This window comes from Scardinius erythrophthalmus (assembly GCF_964197995.2).
Source record: "Scardinius erythrophthalmus genome assembly, chromosome: 16".
Lineage (NCBI taxonomy): Eukaryota > Metazoa > Chordata > Actinopteri > Cypriniformes > Leuciscidae > Scardinius > Scardinius erythrophthalmus.
In genome coordinates, this window is record NC_138236.1 from 25,540,202 (window position 1) to 25,563,025 (window position 22,824).

The 22,824-nt window shown below is 40.5% G+C and overlaps 1 protein-coding gene across 1 annotated transcript; it reads right to left on the reverse strand.

The window, feature by feature from the left end:
* Positions 1-82: 82 nt before the first annotated feature.
* On the reverse strand, positions 83-22,637 carry plekhg6 (pleckstrin homology domain containing, family G (with RhoGef domain) member 6; the record flags this gene model as incomplete). Its single annotated transcript, XM_081388889.1, has 15 exons — positions 83-391; positions 3,521-4,857; positions 5,426-5,541; positions 6,720-6,849; positions 6,944-7,063; positions 7,143-7,268; positions 13,876-14,025; positions 15,646-15,756; positions 15,874-16,023; positions 16,367-16,417; positions 16,643-16,738; positions 18,648-18,779; positions 18,892-19,023; positions 20,840-21,032; positions 22,618-22,637. 15 exons carry the CDS (start codon positions 22,635-22,637, stop codon positions 208-210), a joined length of 3,048 nt encoding a protein of 1,015 aa, XP_081245015.1. The 3' UTR covers positions 83-207.
* Positions 22,638-22,824: the final 187 nt, after the last annotated feature.

Below are 22,824 nucleotides of genomic sequence, written 5' to 3' on the forward strand. Positions count from 1 at the left end.
CACAATGTTAATCATTTTTTCATAAAAAATGTGAAGACTGTGTGTGTATATATAAGTATCACTCAAATATATTCATGCTACATAATCATTCAACAGCACCGCAGAACCATTATATATTACTTTTCTGCAAACACTTTTCACACAATTCAAGTAGCCTACACTAAATCTACATACTAGACCACTACACTATAGTAGGCTACACTTAAGCTACACCTCACTGCATTGTGTTTCATCTTGCCGCTCTGATCTTTTCGTCTCTGACCTGCGAAGCTCATTTATGGTCTGAATTGGATCAAACCACTCTTCATCATCAAAGTCCTCAAAACCGAAAACCTCCTCATCGTCAAAACACCAGCCTGGCCAGTCAACACTGACGCCCTCCATGACATTTCTGCCACAAGGGAGAGAACAGGGATTAATGGGTAATGTCTTCGAAAGAGTAACGGTTACTGTTTAAAATGTCATTTTTTGCTAAGTGATAATAGGGGTTGATAAATTATGAGGTATAAATTAATGAATAAATTAATACATTTCAATAATATTAACTCTTTCCATGCCATTGACGGAATTTTCCGCCTTTCCATGTTATCACTGTTATACGATAGGGGGCGCTGTTACACGTCTCCTGAAAGAGGACAGAATCTCCTGATCAAAACACAGACAACAAAACAGGATCAGAAACAAGCAATAAAACATTGCTTCTGCACGCTGTAAACGTGATTTTCTCAGCTTTTTGTTCAAATGTTGCCTTTTTTATGAAACACCAACATTCAAGTGTTGATAAAAAAAATGCATGAAGCTAAAAATAAAACGTTTTTTGTTGTTGTTGTTGTTGTTGTTGTTGTTGTTGTTTAGAAACAGAAGCTCTGTTCTTTCTTTTGAAAGGCTTTATTGCATGTTCAGATATTCATGCAACAAAATATTCCGGGGCCATGAAATTTTTTAATGAAAATTATCAAAAACATTTGCAGTGGCTGCAGACTTTTTAAAAAAAACGCTGGCGGAGAAAAAGTAACAAAACATGATTATATATAACATTAGCCTATATAGAGCTGGTAAGTCCCGCCCCTTCCGCAAAACCCCGCTGGACCTCAAAGTTGAAAAACCGTCAATGCAAGTGAATGGGAGAAAATAATTATTTTCTGGTCCCGTTTGAATTGTGCCATGAATGTGAACATATGTTGTCTGTGAATTTTTTATATAACTTTTTGTGTAAAGAATGCTACAATTTAGCGTGTAGAAGTTTGATACGGTTAGACTTTGTTTGAGAGCACTTTGTGGACTACAACTCTCGACGCGTTTGAAACGTCAACACCACTCGCACACGGACTAGCTCACGGATCCCGCTAAACATGGCTGTGTCTTTGGTGCACTTCACCGCCTTCTTTCAGGGAGAGGACAAAATCGTTGAGGTTGGTGAAAACCACGGGTAAGTCAACTTTATGGGGTGACGTCACATAGGCGACATGTAGTCTTTCTCGTTATGTCTTTTCCACAACTGCTAGCCGAAGAATCATACCATATACTGTCAAACTCGTAACATGAAAAGTTATATAAAAAATTCACAGACAACATATGTTCACATTCATGGCACAATTCAAACGGGACCAGAAAATAATTATTTTCTCCCATTCACTTGCATTGACGGTTTTTCAACTTTGAGGTCCAGCGGGGTTTTACGGAAGGGGCGGGACTTACCAACTCTATAATATTGTTTTTCTTTTTTTCTTTTTTTTCTTTAAAGACTTTTACCTCTTTCCCTGCCAGTTTTTTTTTTTTGGGACCATTTTCACAAAATTTTCATGGCCCCAGAATATTTTGTTGTATAAATATCTGAACATGCAATATATAAAAAGAAAGAACAACAGAACCAAACAAACAAACAAAAAAATCCGTTTTATACTTTTCTTATCAACACTTGGATGTGGGTAAGTTTCATAATAAAAAAAAAAGCAACATTTTGATCAAAAAGCTGAGAAAATCACGTTTTTGTCAATGACTATCCAGATCGGATTCAGAACGATGATCAAAACAGAGCCATCAACACCCTCAATGCTTGCACAGTCCTATAGCTCGTTCTGGGTCGACATTTCATTCGGTAACGTTAGGCAGTTTTGATGTGTGTGCTGTTTAATGTTGATGATCGAGTAATTTTACATATGCATATGATTACAAATGAGAACGCTTGTTTTTGCTTGTGTTTTGATCAGGCGATCCTGTGTACTCTTTCAGGAGACGTGTAATAGCGCCCCCTACAGTAAAACCGTGAAAACACGGAAAGCCGGAAAATTCTATCAATGGCGGTGAAGTGTTGTCTCACAAATGACGGAAATTTCCGTCAATGGTGGGGAAAGAGTTAAAAGAAATATACACCATATAATGCTTATCAGACCATAAAGTAGCGTTTATTAACATTTTGAAATGTCATGAACATTTTTCAAGATATTTTTACAGACCCCCTTTAGCCTACCTTCAAAGACCCTGAGGGGCCCACAGACCCCTAATTGAAAACCACAAAGTACATTCAAATAGTTAGAAATGTCATGAAGCTTAATTCATGTGTTATAATGTATTTGAATGTACTGTACATTAACTTCTGATCTGTTCTGAGCATTACATAACGTTTTGAATGACCTATTAAAGAAATGCATTATTAAGTTTATTGCATCTGTATGATGTGTAATTCTGTTTTCAGGGGAAGCCTGACTCCTAATGGTCCTTATGAAGAACTAACTGTACTATTATGAGAGATATATAGCCTACTTCAGTTAAATTTTAGAACAATGATGTGGTAGAATTATCTTACAATTTCCAGCGAAGGTTTGAATATAATAATTAGAGAGAATCTTATGTAACAGTACACAGATGAATTGTGTGTGGGCAGAGAGAAGAAATAACGCACATGAAACTGTCAAGTTCCGCAGTGCAGTGAAGTCTCTCTACAGTCATATCTAACAAATGGAACAAATACACTTAAAATGAAAATGATTGATTTTCCACTGGGCAGTAAGGGTTATTTCTGGGTTTAATTTATGTGGAAAAATATTTATATCTTAAGTTAAAAAAAAATGACACATGCATAAACACATTCAAAGTGGTGTTTTAAACTTAGTGCCGTGACAGATGCTGTTAGACTTTATAGGAGTCCTATATGTATATTTACATAAATATGTATATTTATGCATATATTTATCAAATAGTTTGCATATTATTTCTTCCTTGAGGTTTGTTGGTAAAGTTTCAATTTAAAGTAATGTAATGTAATTATTTTCAACCCTCTCTTTTGCAGCTATGCTTACTTTCCATGTAGTTTTAAAAAATATTAAAATTATATAAATTATAAACATAATGTTAAATAGATTATATAATATTCTATTATAAATTACAACTGTTAATTTAATCAAAAATACCCAGTGCAACCTGTGCCCCTTCAAAAAATGTTTGCATGACAAGTCACCATCTGATGGTTTCATAGTTTTATCTCATAAGATCAAGAAAATGGTGATGCATGTAGACTCACCCGTCTTTCTCATCCTCACTTCCATCCACGTTTCCTTCTCTCCATCCGTGTGTGGATATCATACTGGGTCCTGCAGATTTCTCTCCTTCTGCCTCTCTCTCTCCCTCACTGGCCGACGGTGACGGAGAGACGGAGATAGTAGGAGAATTCTTTGGGGAAGAGGTCCTCTCTTTTGTCTTTCCCACTCTTTTTCCCAGTGCGCGTTCCTTTTCCCGTTCCTTAGCCCTCTGCAGCAGGTGCTGGAGCGGAGAAGGGTGAAACTGGTCGGCGTCTGGTGGCGGTGAGGGACTGCGTCTGTGAGAGGAGCCGATCTCCGGGATGGAGGCGCTCCTCTGGGTCTTTAGTTTGGGTTTTGTTTGACGGTTCCCATCAGGCGTCTGCTCAGGTTCAGAGTGCGTCTCCGGATCTGGCGAGGACCTCTTTTCAGGAACATTCCATAACATTTCATGGTTGTTTTTTAGAAATCCCAGCTTTAGCACTCTGTGCGAATCCTGGGGTTTAACACAAGGGTTGGATGCTCTTCTCTGGTTCCCATTGGAGTTTGTATTGGGAGGAAGCTCCAATCCATTCGCAGCTTTCTGGGAACTATCAGGGTGGATAGATGGTTGCAAAATTTTCGGATGCTTCCTCCGTATGCGAGGAGACTTCATGATCCTGATGAACCTCCCTGATTCTGTGAGGAAACCATCGTCATCTTGTGGATCCAGATGTGGTTTCTCTGTTTCTACACTTGCACTACATGTCGGTGTAGTTACTGGAGGCTTGATGGATGAAGAAGTGCTTGGCACGGATTGGCTAGAAGTGCCATTTTTCTCCACATGTCCACCTGGCAACAACGAGTGTCCATTTCTCACAAGTAAGTCCTGTTGTGTGATTTCATTAGAGTTTGAAGATGGCTGTTGTCCATGTTTCCACGTAACTCGCCTTTCATTTATAAATGGGACCTCTTCCTCTTCCCACTGCCTGGTTCTCCCTTCCTTAGTTTTAAATCCAGCTGAATCAGTCTTTCCCACAACTTCTTCATGAGCTGATTTGCTCTGATCATTTCGCTGACCGACACGTGGAGAGTTTTTATCCTCTGCCGGCTGTTGAACTTTACTTTGCTCCACGTCTGTCTCCACATCTGTCTCAGAAGTGCGTCTTTGATAACTTAATCTGTTTAGAGACTCAAAATCACTATCAGATCTGTCACTATCTGACTGGCCACCAGGATACTCTATGACTTTGTCAGCCAGTTCATTCTGAATGGGAGGTCTCTCTGATCCTACAAACTCTGCCTGTCTTGTGGTCTTCAGGGTTTTGTTGGTCTCATTTCTTCTCAAAGTCTCTAATGCTGCCTAAGAATATCAACAAGAATCAGTTATAATTACAAACTGTTCAACTACGTTTGACTTTCTGATTCAGTATTCTTTTCACAATCTTAAATACTGAACAGGTGCATTATGGTATATAATAGGCACTTTCCATGAAACACTTTAGTGTCCACTCCAGTTACTTTTGAAAAAAACATTACTGGCACAAAGCCCATGTTTTTCCCCTTAGAAATTAACTCATTTTAATTTTCAAACACAACGCAAATGCAGCGTAATATAAGCATGACCTGTTTACCGCATTATACACACACACCCCTATTTACCGCATGATTTCCCCCAAGTACAATTCTTTTTAATGTCATTTGTATGTTTTTTCAGATCGGCATTGATCAGCATTTTCCGAATTTGTTCAAAAGAAAAATCTTCATATTTTAACATTTTCCAGCCTCGTTTTGTGTCCTATTCGTGAAAAGTGCCAAAAGTAGAAAGTTCAATGCATTCATTTAGAAATACCAAATGTCAGTTTTTCAGGGTTGGGCTTGCACACCCTGTCACACTGGTGTTTGATATTGAGTGTGTTTGCTACGAGTACCTGTGTCTCACGCAGAGCAGACACCCATGTCGCGCAGTGGTCTGGACTGGGTGTGGACAGAAAGTTCACACTGACAGAACAACCAAGATCACCAACCTCCACCAGCACAAACGAATCTACCAGACAGAGCAACAGAAATAGAGTGAGAATCAATGTAAGAAATATTTACAGAAACATATTATAACTTGAAGTTCCAATCATTTTTCCTTGAGGTTATAAGTAGATTCCATGTTCAGGTCATTTGCATGTTTGCATTCACAATTGCGTAAACATAAGGAATCTTTTGTGACAAGTACCAGGACTTGAATGAGCAGATCTTTGACACACCTTAGGTTGAGTCTTTCTCTGATTCAAAAAGCCCAATTAGAAACCAGCTTATCAAGTAATATCTGATACAATCTGACTCCTGACATGCTAAGAACAGAATGCTAAATTATATAAAACAGAATTCCATGTGGAAAATCAATGTGCATGTTAATGCTGACTGGTTATATGTAATGTATTCCGTGTCTTTGTGCATTTTCTACAGATTTTAGGTTGTAATATTTGACATTTGTTATATTATATTATATTTGTTATGTTATATTAACTAAACATTTATTTTGCAAACTGTGAAATATGAGTGATACCTTACATAAGTTCTTTTGTACATCATGCCTTATTATTAAAATCTAGCACAGAATATTAAAATAATAAAAATTGGTTCTCGTTTCAGTTGATGCTCCTGCAGCTTTTTGTGCCATTATGATTATTACTTTAAGAAAACTGACCTTTGAGTGATCAATGTCACAAATTTGCTAAAAAAACTACTTATATTTTTTAAATCAAGTTGAATTTTAAATTCCAGATTGTGAATGTATATGGTATGCACTCAGAGAGAAGTCACGAAGGCCCAATTTACTGTTTAAATAAAAAGGAATTTTCTGTATTGATTTTTGTTTCACCTGTATTTTGAATTCCACTTTGCATTTTGTTGTGTTTTATGAACAACATTTATCTGTGCACATCATTATTATTTTTTTAATTCATGTGCCCTTTCTCTGATGATGTGTTTACTGGTGTGAGGGCGGGGCAACCTGTCACTCGCATGAGATCGACCAATAGAAAACCAAGCCCTACATTTTTTCTTGCCGGAGAAGCAGTTTCACTCGAACATATGTCACAATAGGGAAGGAAAGACTATTGCAACTTCAATTTCAGTTAAAGGAAATGTATGTAAACTATGACTGAAGATTCAGGTGAGGTAATGATTATGAAATTATTATATACAGTAGGAAGTTGTGGACACACTCACAGCCATCTTTGAGCTGAATGCAGTGTATTCTCTCCAGAGACAGAGGGGGGCGCACTACCTTCAGTTTGTCTGATTTCTTCTGTGTTTTGGTCATCAACAACACATCAGTGAAGAGCAGGACCACAAGCTCCTAACAGACCAGAAAAGAATGTTGAAATTCTGAGGCAAATACAATTAATAGGCAACATCATAATCAAATTGGTCTTGTTTGTCTTGTCACTTGCCTTGTTGTCCTTTCTTACTCTGACTTTCAAAGTTTCTTCCAGTAATAGCCTCCGTACGACATTTGGTCCAACCCCCCTCATCGGACTTGTCAAATCAAAGCAGCACAACTCACGAACATGCTGTGGGTGAGATAATTTTGTTAGGCTTTTTTCTTTTTAAAGCAAACATTCATTGTTCTAACATTGTATCTTTGTTTACCTTGTCCATTTCTTCACTCAGACCTTCTATCTTGTATCCCTCTATCCTTTGAGCAGCAACAGAAAGGGCTTGTTTCAGATGCATAAAGTCATTTATAGATTCCAGAAAATGATTGACACTCTTCAACTACAGGACAGAGAGAGGCAGTGAGTGAGAAAAACAGAGTGCAGATCTTTATCTTTAACTTCAATGATAGAATAGACTGTGCAAGCTTATTTATTTTCGAGAGAGAGAGAGAGAGTGAGATTACAAGGATAATAAAAAGGCGATCCAGCTTAAGAGTTTGAATTTTCAAAAAAAAAAATATGTGGGATATTTCACACATAATCTATATAACTATAAACTATAGTTATATATATAACTATATAAATATATATCTATATAAATTACAGAAATTTCTGTCTGTCTGTCTGTCTGTGTGTCTGTCTGTATGGTCAGTCTGTCTGTATGTCTGTTATTCCCATATCTCTCAAACCGTTAGTCCGATGGATTTCAAACTTGACAGGTGTCTTGCTACGGGCACGAGTAAGAGCAGTGCCAAGTTTGATGTTGTTTGGATTAGAAATGCAAAGGATATCATTAAATATATCAGTAAAAGAAGCCCCAAGAAGGTTGTGGTTTAAAAATAAACATTCTGATATAAACACTGTCAGCTAAACATTAAGTCAGCTACACTGTTTACTTCTGAATATTAAATTTTATTCACGGCCATCATTTTTAGTAGCCTATTCACAAACTGTTTGCTCAAGCGTAGCGAGAGGGGCCACTCCCCCTCTCACACTGACACTGAAAGCTTGTTCAACTTGAACCGGCGCTGCACAGACCGATCGGTTTATGACATCAAAGTACCGCGAGAGCAATTCAAAAGCATAAGGAGCCGTCTACTTTCTATTCGCTCTCGCGGTACTTTGATGTCATTCAATGATCGGTCTGTGGAGCGCCAGCTCAAGTCGAACAAGCCTTGAGTGAGTACAGCGTAGGACCAGAGGCCACTCCCCCTCTCACACTGACACTGAGTGAGCACAGCGCAGGACCAGAGGCCACTCCCCCTCTCACACTGACACTGAGTGAGCACAGCGTAGGACCAGAGGCCACTCCCCCTCTCACACTGACACTGAGTGAGCACAGCGCAGGACCAGAGGCCACTCCCCCTCTCACACTGACACTGAGTGAGCACAGCGTAGGACCAGAGGCCACTCCCCCTCTCACACTGACACTGAGTGAGCACAGCGTAGGACCAGAGGCCACTCCCCCTCTCACACTGACACTGAGTGAGCACAGCGCAGGACCAGAGGCCACTCCCCCTCTCACACTGACACTGAGTGAGCACAGCGTAGGAGCAGAGGCCACTCCCCCTCTCACACTGACACTGAGTGAGCACAGCGCAGGACCAGAGGCCACTCCCCCTCTCACACTGACACTGAGTGAGCACAGCGTAGGACCAGAGGCCACTCCCCCTCTCACACTGACACTGAGTGAGCACAGCGTAGGACCAGAGGCCACTCCCCCTCTCACACTGACACTGAGTGAGCACAGCGCAGGACCAGAGGCCACTCCCCCTCTCACACTGACACTGAGTGAGCACAGCGCAGGACCAGAGGCCACTCCCCCTCTCACACTGACACTGAGTGAGCACAGCGTAGGACCAGAGGCCACTCCCCCTCTCACACTGACACTGAGTGAGCACAGCGCAGGACCAGAGGCCACTCCCCCTCTCACACTGACACTGAGTGAGCACAGCGCAGGACCAGAGGCCACTCCCCCTCTCACACTGACACTGAGTGAGCACAGCGTAGGACCAGAGGCCACTCCCCCTCTCATACTGACACTGAGTGAGCACAGCGCAGGACCAGAGGCCACTCCCCCTCTCACACTGACACTGAGTGAGCACAGCGTAGGACCAGAGGCCACTCCCCCTCTCACACTGACACTGAGTGAGCACAGCGCAGGACCAGAGGCCACTCCCCCTCTCACACTGACACTGAGTGAGCACAGCGCAGGACCAGAGGCCACTCCCCCTCTCACACTGACACTGAGTGAGCACAGCGTAGGACCAGAGGCCACTCCCCCTCTCACACTGACACTGAGTGAGCACAGCGCAGGACCAGAGGCCACTCCCCCTCTCACACTGACACTGAGTGAGCACAGCGTAGGACCAGAGGCCACTCCCCCTCTCACACTGACACTGAGTGAGCACAGCGCAGGACCAGAGGCCACTCCCCCTCTCACACTGACACTGAGTGAGCACAGCGTAGGACCAGAGGCCACTCCCCCTCTCACACTGACACTGAGTGAGCACAGCGTAGGACCAGAGGCCACTCCCCCTCTCACACTGACACTGAGTGAGCACAGCGTAGGACCAGAGGCCACTCCCCCTCTCACACTGACACTGAGTGAGCACAGCGCGGGACCAGAGACAGAGAGGGTCGAAGAAAGCAGCGGAGCTCAAGTAGCGTTTTCTCGGAGTTCACTATTTAGTCTGCTCCCTGAATCGTCGCGCTTATTCATTTGTGGATGTTAACTGAATCTGTAAGTCAGCTACACTGTTTATTTCTGAATGTTATATTTTATTCTGGTGCACTTAACGTTATCGCTACTGTGTAATGGTAGCCTATGCTATTCACTAACTAAACATATCCTATTCAATGCGTTCACAGTCTCTTTCACGGCCATCATTTGTAGTAACTTATTCACAAACTGTTTGCGTAAGCGTAGTGTTTTCTCGGAGTTCACTGTGTAGCCTGCTCCCTCAATCGTGTAGTTCAATATTTATTGTATGTCATTGTATGTCATGATGTCATTGCTGTGTAATTGTAACAATGAGCACTCAAATACACCAAACCAAAAATTACTAAAAACACACACAAAAACTGATTTTGCACGGGTACTTTGCACTAGTATATTAGATTATTAATACCAACCACTGAAAGTGCTTCTATTTTTATTCTATTCCATACTTCAATTGTATTTTTATTTGTCTCCTTTATTGGTTTAATGACAGCAGCACTTGAACTGCATTAAAAATTGTTTGCAATACATAATTATTGCAAACAATTATTAAAGTTCTTTATATATTCTTATATATTTTAGTGTTCTAATCACTTTCCCAAATCCTGAAATTTCATCAATTGAATGTGGTCTCTTTTGAACTCAGTAGACATGCAGTTTTACATTGTTGCTCTCAAGCGGAAACCTTACTTTTCAGGAAAAACTCTACAGACGTGCCGAAAAGTTCTGAAGGCGAGACACGCACACCAAGGAGAAAGTTTTTCTCTTTCACTTAGATGTCTACCAAGTTCAACCACAGATGTCTCTCCGTGGCCACCTTCGCCGCCATTGAATGACCAATAGCAGTGTCTGTTTGTTTGGTGGCCCAATCCGTAGGGCGGTCCACAGCAACCACTTCTGGGGACAATCCCTGCCGCTGATCCAAATCCTTAAGCAGATCTGCCTTGTATGCCTGCAGCACGTTCATTCTGTGCACGGCCATTCTCATTCAAGCGTGAGGTGGTCCGCAACGGCTCAGACGGCAGGGACGGAACCTTTAAAGAGGATGCATCAGCCTGATAGAGATAGTCTGTAAGCGTCTCCTCAATAGGATGCATCCTCACATATCCCCACTCACTCAATCCCTCCACACTCAAATAGTTTGAATGCTGAAATGGATAGATGCGAGCTGAATATGGCCTCTTCCATGACTTCTCCACCTCAGCGTAGAGTTCGAGAAGAAACGGAAGGCTCATTGGAGTGGGACGGTTGTGGCAGGAACCATTCCTCGTCTGCAGGGCTGGTAGGCTGAGAGAGCTCACTCAAAGCTGTATCTTTGCCCTCTTCAACTACATCTGTCTCCTCCTGGCTGGATGACGCCAGCAACATGCTATCGGCTGGATCCTTAGACTCAAGAGAGAGTCCTGATCCAGCAGTCAGTGATCCTGATCGCTCGAACCAGTGGTTGAGGAACGCAAGTGAGACATACCTTTCTTGAACTCCCCAGCCAGCTCAACTTGCAATCCCCACAACTACAGTCTCCACTGTGCCTCAGCTACCGTAGGGCCCATGCCATGGGGCGCAGACGCTTGTCCCGCATCCCTCAATGGGGCCAAGTGCAAACAGAGCTTTACTCATTGTGAATCTCTTATAATGGGTGCATACAGATCTCTTGAGAACTTAACGCACGTGTTCCTCACCCAGACACATAACACACAGGTCTTGTCAAAAACCTGGGACAAGGAGACACACACTTCCTGAAATGCTTGCTCGAGTGCTTAACCATGATAGTTGCCTTCACACATGCTAACACAAACAAACGTCTCCTGAAGACAAAAAAAAAAAAAAGCTGATGGCGTATATTGCAGGTGCCCTGTGACGACCCTGAGTCTCCTGATTCTATTGGTGCAGGTCGTGGGAGTTCCTGATTGGCTTTCCTCATGCTAATTGCTAATTAGTTAGAGTATATAAGAGTGCTGTGCCTTATTTGGGGCAGGCACTCTCTGGGGAAGCTCTCCTCAGGAGTGGCTCTTTATGTTTTCTTACACATGTAGCCTCAAGATTTTGTCATAGTTGTTTGTCATTTCTTTGTTTTCCCTTATCCCTAGACTTCTGTTTATTATTATTATTTTTTGGTTGTGATATACAGTGGGGAGAACAAGTATTTGATACACTGCCGATTTTGCAGGTTTTCCCGCTTACAAAGCATGTAGAGGTCTGTAATTTTTATCATAGGTACACTTCAATTGTGAGAGACAGAATCTAAAACAAAAATCCAGAAAATCACATTGTATGATTTTTAAATAATTAATTTGCATTTTATTGCATGATATAAGTTTGATCACCTACTAACCAGTAAGAATTCCGGCTCTCACAGACCTGTTAGTTTTTCTTTAAGAAGCCCTCCGGTTCTCCACTCATTACCTGTATTAACTGCATCTGTTTGAACTGGTTACCTGTATAAAAGACACCTGTCCACACACTCAATCAAACAGACTCCAACCTCTCCACAATTATTAGAAAATGGAAGAAGTCCAAGATGACGGTCAATCTCCCTCGGTCTGGGGCACCATGCAAGATCTCACCTCGTGGGGCATCAATAATCAAGAGGAAGGTGAGGGATCAGCCCAGAACTACACGGCAGGACCTGGTCAATGACCTGAAGAGAGCTGGGACCACAGTCTCAAAGAAAACCATTAGTAACACACTACGCCATCATGGATTAAAATCCTGCAGCGCACGAACGGTCCCCCTGCTCAAGCCAGCGCATGTCCAGGCCCATCTGAAGTTTGCCAATGACCATCTGGATGATCCAGAGGAGGAATGGGAGAAGGTCATGTGGTCTGATGAGACAAAAATAGAGCTTTTGGGTCTAAACTCCACTCGCCGTGTTTGGAGGAAGAAGAAGGATGAGTACAACCCCAAGAACACCATCCCAACCGTGAAGCATGGAGGTGGAAACATCATTCTTTGGGGATGCTTTTCTGCAAAGGGGACAGGACGACTGCACCGTATTGAGGGGAGGATGGATGGGGCCATGTATCGCGAGATCTTGGCCAACAACCTCCTTCCCTCAGTAAGAGCATTGAAGATGGGTCGTGGCTGGGTCTTCCAGCATGACAACGACCCGAAACACACAGCCAGGGCAACTAAGGAGTGGCTCCGTAAGAAGCATCTAAAGGTCCTTGAGTGGCCTAGCCAGTCTCCAGACATGAACCCAATAGAAAATCTTTGGAGGGATCTGAAAGTCCGTATTGCACAGCGACAGCCCCGAAACCTGAAGGATCTGGAGAAGATCTGTGTGGAGGAGTGGGCCAAAATCTCTGCTGCAGTGTGTGCAAACCTGGTCAATAACTACAGGAAACGTATGATCTCTGTAACTGCAAACAAAGGTTTCTGTACCAAATATTAAGTTCTGCTTTTCTGATGTATCAAATATTTATGTCATGCAATAAAATGCAAATTAATTACTTAAAAATCATACAATGTGATTTTCTGGATTTTTGCTTTAGATTATGTCACTCACAGTTGAAGAATACCTATGATAAAAATTACAGACTTCTACATGCTTTGTAAGTGGGAAAACCTGCAAAATCGGCAGTTTATCAAATACTTGTTCTCCCCACTGTATGTTTAATTCAATAAAACTTGTATTGATTAAACATTTCTGCTTGATCCCTCTTTTGTGTTGCGGCTTGAAACGAGCTGGTCGTAACAGCCCTCTTATACTCTCTGGCACTCTGGTAGTGATTTCATGGACTGTCATCGGCCAATGAAGTTGTTGTGTTGGTACACGTGCTTCAGACACCAGTCAAGCTGATATTGTTCTATCTATCCTCAAACCAGACCCACTATTGAGGTCCACTTCGAAAGGGAACAAGCAGAGACAGTCCAAACTGCATGTGGCACTTCATTCACAATAGAGGCGGGGTGGAGTTATGAGGTTTTACAGAGGATCCAATGGAGTTACAAGGTTTAGTCACAAGCCCTACTCAATACTTTTCATTGGTTAGATATTTGCTAAACCCACAGACAGACGTAAAGGGAGACAGATAGTATTTTTTGTGAAAGCACTATACTAGTAAATTTGATTTGAACTTAATTATCAGATAATATTATGTCTATATAAATGACAATAAAAAGATTTTACCATTAAAAATATTATGCACTTTGTATTTGTTTTACACAGTACAAATGAAATTTACAGTATATGATGTGATTCATCACCATTGTGTCACAGTCTCACCATTCTCTCAAGTGCGATTTGGGTGGGGAGGTTTTGTGTGGTCTTCAGAATAGCTTTCAGCAGAAGATGATATTTGGTTATTCTCTGGTGTGCTTTGGCTTGCATGTCGCCGAGTCTCATTCGCCCACAATGTGGATGATTCTCCACCCACTGCAGAACAGATTACATCAAGATAATCAGGACCATCATGCATGCATTTATGTTCATGCAAAATATTTGATTGTAATCTATGGCTTATGTGCATTTGTGGTGTGAATTGTGCATCTGAAGTCATACTTCTTTTTATACCCATGATCATATGTTAACTTTAATAGGTTTTAATTTTGGTTTAAGTACAACTAGTCAGTTAAAGATAAGGTTAATTAAACAGTTTTTGGACTTAATGTGCAGTTTTTTCTACTATGTACCCTTCAGTAAATAGCTCGCCCCCTAATCAACCACTACAGTCAAACCACCACAAAGGCAGGCGATCTTACAGTCATTTCCTGCTCACTCTGCATACTGTCCACTGGTGCGAAAAACATTGACAGGGGAACTTGGTGTGGTAAACAGTTCGTTCAAAATGTGGAAAACAAATTCACACCTCTCCACCCAATTCTTATGTCTATATTTGATTTTTTTTCCAGCCTTAATTTAGCTTCAGATGAAAATTTTTTTTTTTTTTTGCATAAGCTATTATCAAGTTTCCTTTTAATGTTTTCCACCCTTTAAATGGCACCTTTAAGATTTATTAAATCTCATTGAAATAAATCCGTGGAAAAAAAGAACCAAAAAAGACAGCATTGTACACATTAACATTAAACCCAACTCAAATCGATTGGCTAAATCAGGGGCGTCCAAATTTGGCCCTGGAGGGCCTCTGTCCTGCAGAGTCTATAGCTCCAACTTGCCTCAACACTCCTGTCTGGACGTTTCTAGTATTCCTTTATTAGCTGATTCATGCGTGTTTAATTGGACAGTGGCCCTCCAGGAGCAGGATTGGACACCCCTGGGCTAAATGGTGTTCAAAAAGTTCCAGAAGTGGAGTTTTTCACTCCTTGCAATGCTCCGTCTGTCCGTGTTTGCACGTTTCAGGCATTTTTCAGCGACCCTTTCTGCATATACACCGTTAAAACCAGTATGTGGCACAGTGTCGCTTCAGGTCGCTTCCTATCCTCGCGTCTTAGCTCCACCCCTTTAGGATGCGAGGGAAGGATACACCTGTGTATCCTCTCTCATGACTCCTCAGGAAGCTTCCTCACTCCTCGTTCCTTGCCTCCTTGAGGTGCAATTAGAGAACTGAGATATCCTTCAAGATGGCTGAATTCGATTGGTTTCCGGGTCACGGGCTGGAAGACGGAGGAGCGAGGTAACGAGGAAGCATCAATTTAAATATTGAGAAGCACCCCTAGTGTTTTTGAATGAATCAGTTGAACAGATCAATCAATTACTCATTCAGGAAGAACTTGTTGCCACCTACTGGCTGGAGCTAACTACTGATTTATTCAGGAACAAACCAACTGGCTGTTAAATGAGGGAGTTGTCGAATCATTCACTGAACCAGTTTGTTTAAAAGCATTGATTTATTTTGTGCTAGGATAAATGAGACGGCTTTGTTTGGAATTGTTGGAACTGGAATTTTGTCTCTAAAATGTCAGTAAGTCAATGGCATTGGCTCCAAAGGCTCAGTTATGCTCAGAAAATCAACCCTTTACTATTGCTTTATTTGCATTATAATTTTTTCAATTGAATAATTCTTTGCTTTTAACATATGAATATGATTTACTGTACCATAAGATAGGCATGAAAGTGTGGGTTTGTGTCAAGCTGTCTGCGTGCAAACTCCACATTTCTCTCCCCCTCCCAACAGTATTCAAAGTATGCAGGAAAGCGCTCAGGAAACTGGAAGACATAAAAAAAATGAGGGAGAAAGAAAAAAAAGGGTATTAGGGGATAGCAAAGGTAGATCTGTTTTTAGCTTTATTACTTATAATTTAATGAACAACAGTTTTATCATACCTGCAAACATCCAGCCTCAAGTTTCAGAGGGTCGAAAGGTCGTCCAGTGAGACGGACTTCTTGTAACATTGGATACATCACTTCATGCCAAAAGAGTCGATGTGCATCAAGGATAGAAGGAAGATTGGAAAAGAGCATTGTGGGGCTGACCTAAGAAAGAAAGAAAGAAAGAAATGGAAAAAGATGAATTGATACAGGTGATTGCCACAGACATGGGTGCTATCGCCCACACGCTCTACGACAGAGCAAAATCATTTTCCATCTGGTCCGCTCAAAATGTTTCCATTTGTGACATCACCGGCAATGCTCCAGATTATATTGAATGAACAGAATGAGTGAACAGCACATTATTTGACCGCACTTCTGCCGTCATGCTTATGCAGTCAGTCTGCTTACTATTAAGATCTGCTGAGTATGTAACTCTAGAAGGTCAATTCAGAAAAAAGAGTTTCCATGTAAATACTTTGTGAAAGATGAGACGAGATGTACATACTTCCTGAAGGAATCCGTATCCATGACAGTGTGACAGTGCTGCCAACACGAGCTGTGCGAAATGAGAATATGCATTAGCCAAAACTTCAGCATCTGTTGTACATGCATCATTTATATAAAAAAGGACTAAGGAACAACGTGTTAAAGAATATCTGCACACCATACATATATTATTTTTCTGATGCATGTTGTTATTGTGAATTGATTGTCTATATCTGATCAAATAAACTGTAATAAATCCATAATAAAAATAAATAACTGTAATGTTATTACATACGTCTTTGGCAATAGTGAGTTTGTTGATGAAGTTAAGCTCAGTATTAAGAAGCTCCCACAGCGCCTCCTGTTGGTGTCGCTGGGTTTTTGACATAAACTACAAAGACAAAGAAAAAGAGAATGCCATTAATCCTCCACCATACAATCAACGTACTTCTGCTGTCTTTCTTCTCTGTTCTGCCCACTCAAGTTTTTATCCACTGCATTTTATTAACTTTGAGCATGATTCTATTATTCTTTTGGCAGTCATCATCAATCACCCAACCTGCAATTTAAAAGAGATAAATTCGTAGTTCCTTGTTCCCAGTAGGAACTTTTAACTTTTCAAGTCAAAGTTGCGAGGGGGAAGTGCAACAACCCCAACTTCAGAATCTAATATGGCTGCTCAGCGCATCAACTGTAGTGAAACAGTAGAAATATATTGTTTATTAGCACTTCTGTTTGTCGGTGTCTCAATAAACTCAATGGTCGCACTATGCACATCAGCACTATCTGTGCAAAATACCACCTTTTTATGTGTTTGTACTGTAAAGGTAAAAGTAATAGGAATACTGGGAATACTGGGAAGAAGGAGAGGGAGAGGGGATAAGAATTACCAGGAAGGCACTATTTAAATTTCTTAAAGCTACACTGTGTAATTTTTTAAGTTGATTCTTAGCAAAAAACACATTGTTCTTTCAAAATGATGTGCTCATTAATGTGTAATTACTTCTACCAACTAATCAAGTATTCTCGTAAGTGTAGAATCTGCCATTTAGAATTCATACGAGCGAGTCGCTCGAATGGCGGCAGCCATGTTGTGCCTCCATCTTGAAAATACATTAGCCAAAGAGAGACATACCTGGAAATTCAAGCTTCGCCTTTCGCGTTTTTACACTCAGTGGCACCGTGGCGAATGCGAGGGGGAGATTACTCGCGACTGCCGGCAGATTTGAAATAATACGGCCACCGTAGGAGTTAAAACGCCTTTGGAATGGGAGGGGCTAGAAAGTAATATTCAGTTGGTAGTCATAAACAATTTCACCGCTAGATGGGAGAAAATCCTACACAGTGTAGCTTTAAAGACACAGGGTTGATGAGTAGAATATGAGAACATCATGTTACACACTCCTGTACAGTGGGTGGCGGTATGCACCTAAAAGTTGTTTGCAATCCGCCATGAATCAAGAGAAGAAGCAGAAGGTAAAAGTTTGCCTGGACACGTCCATCTTAGTTTTCTGTCCTGTGTAGTGAAGTCAGGTGTGATTGTGAAGTCATTCCCATGTAGCTACGACATCCCTCTTCCGAGGTAAATGGAATGCGCCATAACTAATCTAGTTCCAAAATGTATCTGCAGTGGTCAGGTGATACAGCATTCACATAGTACAAGTCAAGACTCTCAGAAAGTCCTGACATTGAAACACAAGTCGGAATCTCTGTAATTACGGTAATTCTGACATGACATTAATGTAGTCTACCCTGAGTTTTTCCTCCCAGCACATATTATTTCTATCACAAAAGTTGTGCGAGCAAATGCAGTTTTTCTCAGGCTAACTCAAAAGGTTTACTAGAGAATGCAAACGTTTTTTGAGTGAACGCAAAGTTTCTTGGAGAACGCAAAAGTTTAGCTAGATAACCAACTCGATCTCATGAGAAAACGTAGCTATTTTGCGAGGTAGTGATTTCGTATGAATTCATATGATGTGACTGATAAAAAAACATGATTATAAAAAAAAAACGTAAGCATGAAGGTATACACTCCTAATCCCAACCCCTAAAGGCCTAACCATCTGTGTGGCATAAGCAGATCATACAAAAAGTACAAATTCATCCAAATTAGCAACCAATTCGCTAAAATGTATAATAGTTACGAATTGTCATGAGAGCGTCTTGAAGAGAACGCAAAGCATTGAAATTATTTTTACCCTCCCATCTGAAATTTTCCCATCAACATGTCCCTTTAGGGGCTGAATAGAAATCTTTCTCCCAATTCCCTCTAGTTCCCTCTCTCTCCCATCCATCCATACCTCATGAGAGTGCACTATGTCTGTCCAGCTCTTTTCCAGTGTTCTTTCAGTACCTCCCTCTCCCCATGTCCACCTCAGGTCAGCAGGTATGTTGAAAGAGTCCAGAACTTGTTTCAGTGCATCCACCTGCCCCTGTAGAGAGAGAGAAAGAACAGAAATGTAATAGAAAAAAAATGTTGTTTAGTACAAATACCGAAAACGTACCTCCTGCATCTATACCCAGTTTAGGCAAAAAATGATTTACCTCCAATGTGCTGTTTTTGTCAGACACTCCCTGGCTGAAAAGCGCCTGCTTTAATGCACCTCTGGTCTTCACAATTGCAGATGTTCCCTTGCTCATGGTGGAAAAGTCCACAGATGACCTCCGCTTCTTTTTCTGACAATGCAAAAATTGATATGTGACAAGCTGAATCAACCAAAGCCTGAATAACCCACGTTTTGTAGTGCCATCCTTTACTAAAACAACAAGATTTACAAGTAGAAGTAGAAGCATTCCTCATAGCCCTAAATACGCAGAGGACATTGATTGGTTGATACAATTACATGACCAACAAAGGACATTGTTTCATGTTCTACTTGGTTAAATCACTTGAGGGCACACGTACGGCTGTTTCTTCTGAATATGTGAGCACCACTATGTTGAAAGCAGTGGGCATTTGTGTTTTATTAAAAAGGCTTCGGCCTGCATTTGTGTTTCAGGGCACCTGGAGGGTTGCACAATGCAGCAACTCCAAGGTCAAGGTCATTTGATTCCAATGGCCATGGACCACAGATACTGATACAATGCTCAATGATAAATAATTGTGTCCTAAATAAAGAAAAAATCTAGTTTAACCCTTAAACGCATACCTCGGGTCTTCAGTGACCCAAGACGTCATGTATACCCTCCTCCTCATTCAATTAGACATCAACCAATCAATTCATTATAAACAATATAACAAGAAAGAAAAAAAAAGAAAAGAATGCCAGTTTTTGTAAAAATTTAACAAGGTCGCTAACGACTGTATAAGTATATTTTTCTGCACAACAACAATTGAATATTTGAGGACTGAATAAGTGCAGTTCACCTTTATTCCACAAGGAGGCAATATACACAATATACGATAGGCCTACACATCATTGTGTATGAACACAATGATGAAGTGACGTTTCACCCGCAGGCAGAAAAGAAAACAAAAGAATAGGAAGCATCATCAGTAAAAATTATGGCTCAACGACTTACTGCAGAGCAAGTACTGAACGCAATAAAATATTAGTGTCACTACCACTTGATGGTGGATCTGGTAAAGAAGCTGTCAGCGTTAAAAAATATTGATTTTGAAGATGTTAATAATGATAGTTTTGAGAAAATGTTTGAGATCGCGAATGAGCCAGATGCTGAATGTACTGTGGCAAATGAGCTCTGACGAGGACAGTGATGATAGTAGGCTATAAAACTGCTCAAACGGAACCCTTCCAAGCTCAAAAAGGTAACAAAATATGCTTTATTTTATTCTTCTGTTACCCAGTTACTTCTGTTTATATTATCGCGACAGGGAGAGATCCATCCGTGTTATAGTTCCGTGTCACTTTTTTTTTTTTTTTTTTTTTGTAGGCCTATTCATGTTGGTCTCATATGGTTGTGAAAAATATAGCTACTATTAAAATAAATAAAATATTTTCCTTACAACTTGAACATGATTTACACATTTCTTGATACATTTTTAAAGGTAAAAAGTTTAGATAATGATGATAATGATTTAATTTAGAATAATTTGGCCCTCCATATTGGGAGGTTGCACCACATGATATTTTACATACAATCTGAACTAACCTTGTTATGTAAAAAAAAAAAATGATTAATATTTTAAGAGCCTTATTGACCTTGACACACAGCCATGGTTGGTTTTTAGGTGTCCACTTTATGATATTATATGTCTTTTTTTGTATTTTACTTATATACATAATATATGCATATTGCTTGACAAGAGTTTTTTAATAATAAAAGATAATGCCCAAGTACTTAGATTTTCCTTACAAAAATTTTCCTTACTTTTTTCTTCATTATGATATCAGGACAGTTACACAATAAAACATATTTTCTATTTTTGATCGTCACGTTTTTGATCCAAAATCAGGAAGTTATTTAATATAAAAGCATCTTCATATGGCAAACATGATTCAGTGCTGACTGAGAGTTGTGAATTCAGTACCTGGTGGCCTATAGTGTGGTATCTGTGTTTCTCTTGTGCCCTCCGCTGGCTGACTGGTGGTACTGCAATAACTCCATCAGGAACGTCTGCCTCTTTGTCTTCCTCCCTCTGTCTATCACTCCTGTCACCGAGAGTAGTTTCCTCTGGGGCCATGACATTACTCAGTTCCGGTCCATTTGATGGATTACTAATACTAAAAAGATTACAATAAGAGGATTAATATCTTAACACTTAACGAGATATATGATTAAATATGGTGAAAGAATAAACAGAGAAAGCAAGAAATCAGAAAGTAGTAGCTGCATTGAGTGATTACAGAAAAAAAAGTCATGCTATGCTTCATTTATCCCTGTGCATAATATAATGCATAACAGTACAAAACTGTAAACCACAAATGGAAACTGATATCAGACTTCTGAAGCCCACTGCACTGCAACAGTGACCTTTAAATCACCAAATAACACACACTTGTTTTTCTATCATGGTGGGTTTATCATTTTTCCATTGACGTCTATTGTTTTTAAATTGAGCTAATGATGACTTATGTTGTTTTTATGGTTAAATGAATTATTATTATTATTATTATTATTATTATTATTATTTTATGCATGTCTTGTTTTTACAATTGAGGACATCCCTAGATATTCCCAAGGTTTAGCTCACTTCTGGGGACAAATTTGTAAATATAGTGTTAAAACACACACTCACACACACACACACACACACACACACACACACACACACACACACACACACACACACACAGAGAGAGACGTTAGGTTTTCATGTTTCATATGGACATTCCATAGACAATGATGTTTCTACAAACTTTTAAACAAACTGTATATTCTATCCCCTATGCATCAAAGAAAACTTTCTGCATTTTTACGTTTTCAAAGAACATCACTTAGGATGATTAATAAGGCGTTTTCCTCATGGAGACCAAAACATGTCAAGGTCAAGGATTTCGTTTAATGCCATCTTTGTGGGGACATTAAGTGTAGGGTTTACCGACGACGACAACCACACACACACACACACACACACACACACACACACACACACACACACACACACACACACACACACACACACACACACACACACACACACACACACACACACACACACAAACACTCAAACACTCTCATCAATACTCAATTTGCAAGGGACTCTGATATGGACAGACACATTGAAGTTTATAAACACGCACACCCTTGTCTGATTCACACACTTCTCTGTAACTCAGGTGAGTCACATTTACCCAGGCATGAATCTCACGGGCAAGAAATTCATTAGGCTTTAGTGTGTGATTCATAAGACTCGCACACACACACATGTTCTGAGAAAGATCTAAAAAGTCAACCCACATTTGACATCACTTTTTGGCAATACACCAATTCCGCTCACCTTGTAAAGATTATCTTCAGCGATCTATTGAAAATACGTACGTGAAAGTACGTACGAACACGCACACACCACCATTCACATCCACATATGTTTACAAATTCACATCTGTCTTACAAGCATACCATGGCATATACTGTACATAAACTCATCATTTAGAAAAAAAAAATATAGGCTACAAGTAATTTAAGTGCCATTTACATCAATAAGTGAACATCTGCAGCGTAAGCAGATTTACAGTAAATCTCAGTTTAGCTGTGATTCTTATTTCAGACATTTTCCTTAACCGACCACACACACACACACACACACACACACACACACACACACACACACATTGACTATCGTGACAAGTCTTCCTCAGTAGATACCTGGATTTATCTGTGTCCATTTCCCTCAGTCAGACAGACATCTCTTTCTCTCCCTCTTGTCTCCCTTCTAGTCCTCTGTGTATTTTTCTTTTTTGTTCTTTAACCCTTCCTTCAGTAACAGGTTGAGCAAGCGAGACAGGATTCTTTAGTCTTAGATCTCAGGCCTGGCTGCGCCCTGAGAGGATAAACCTGATCCAGCCATTAGTG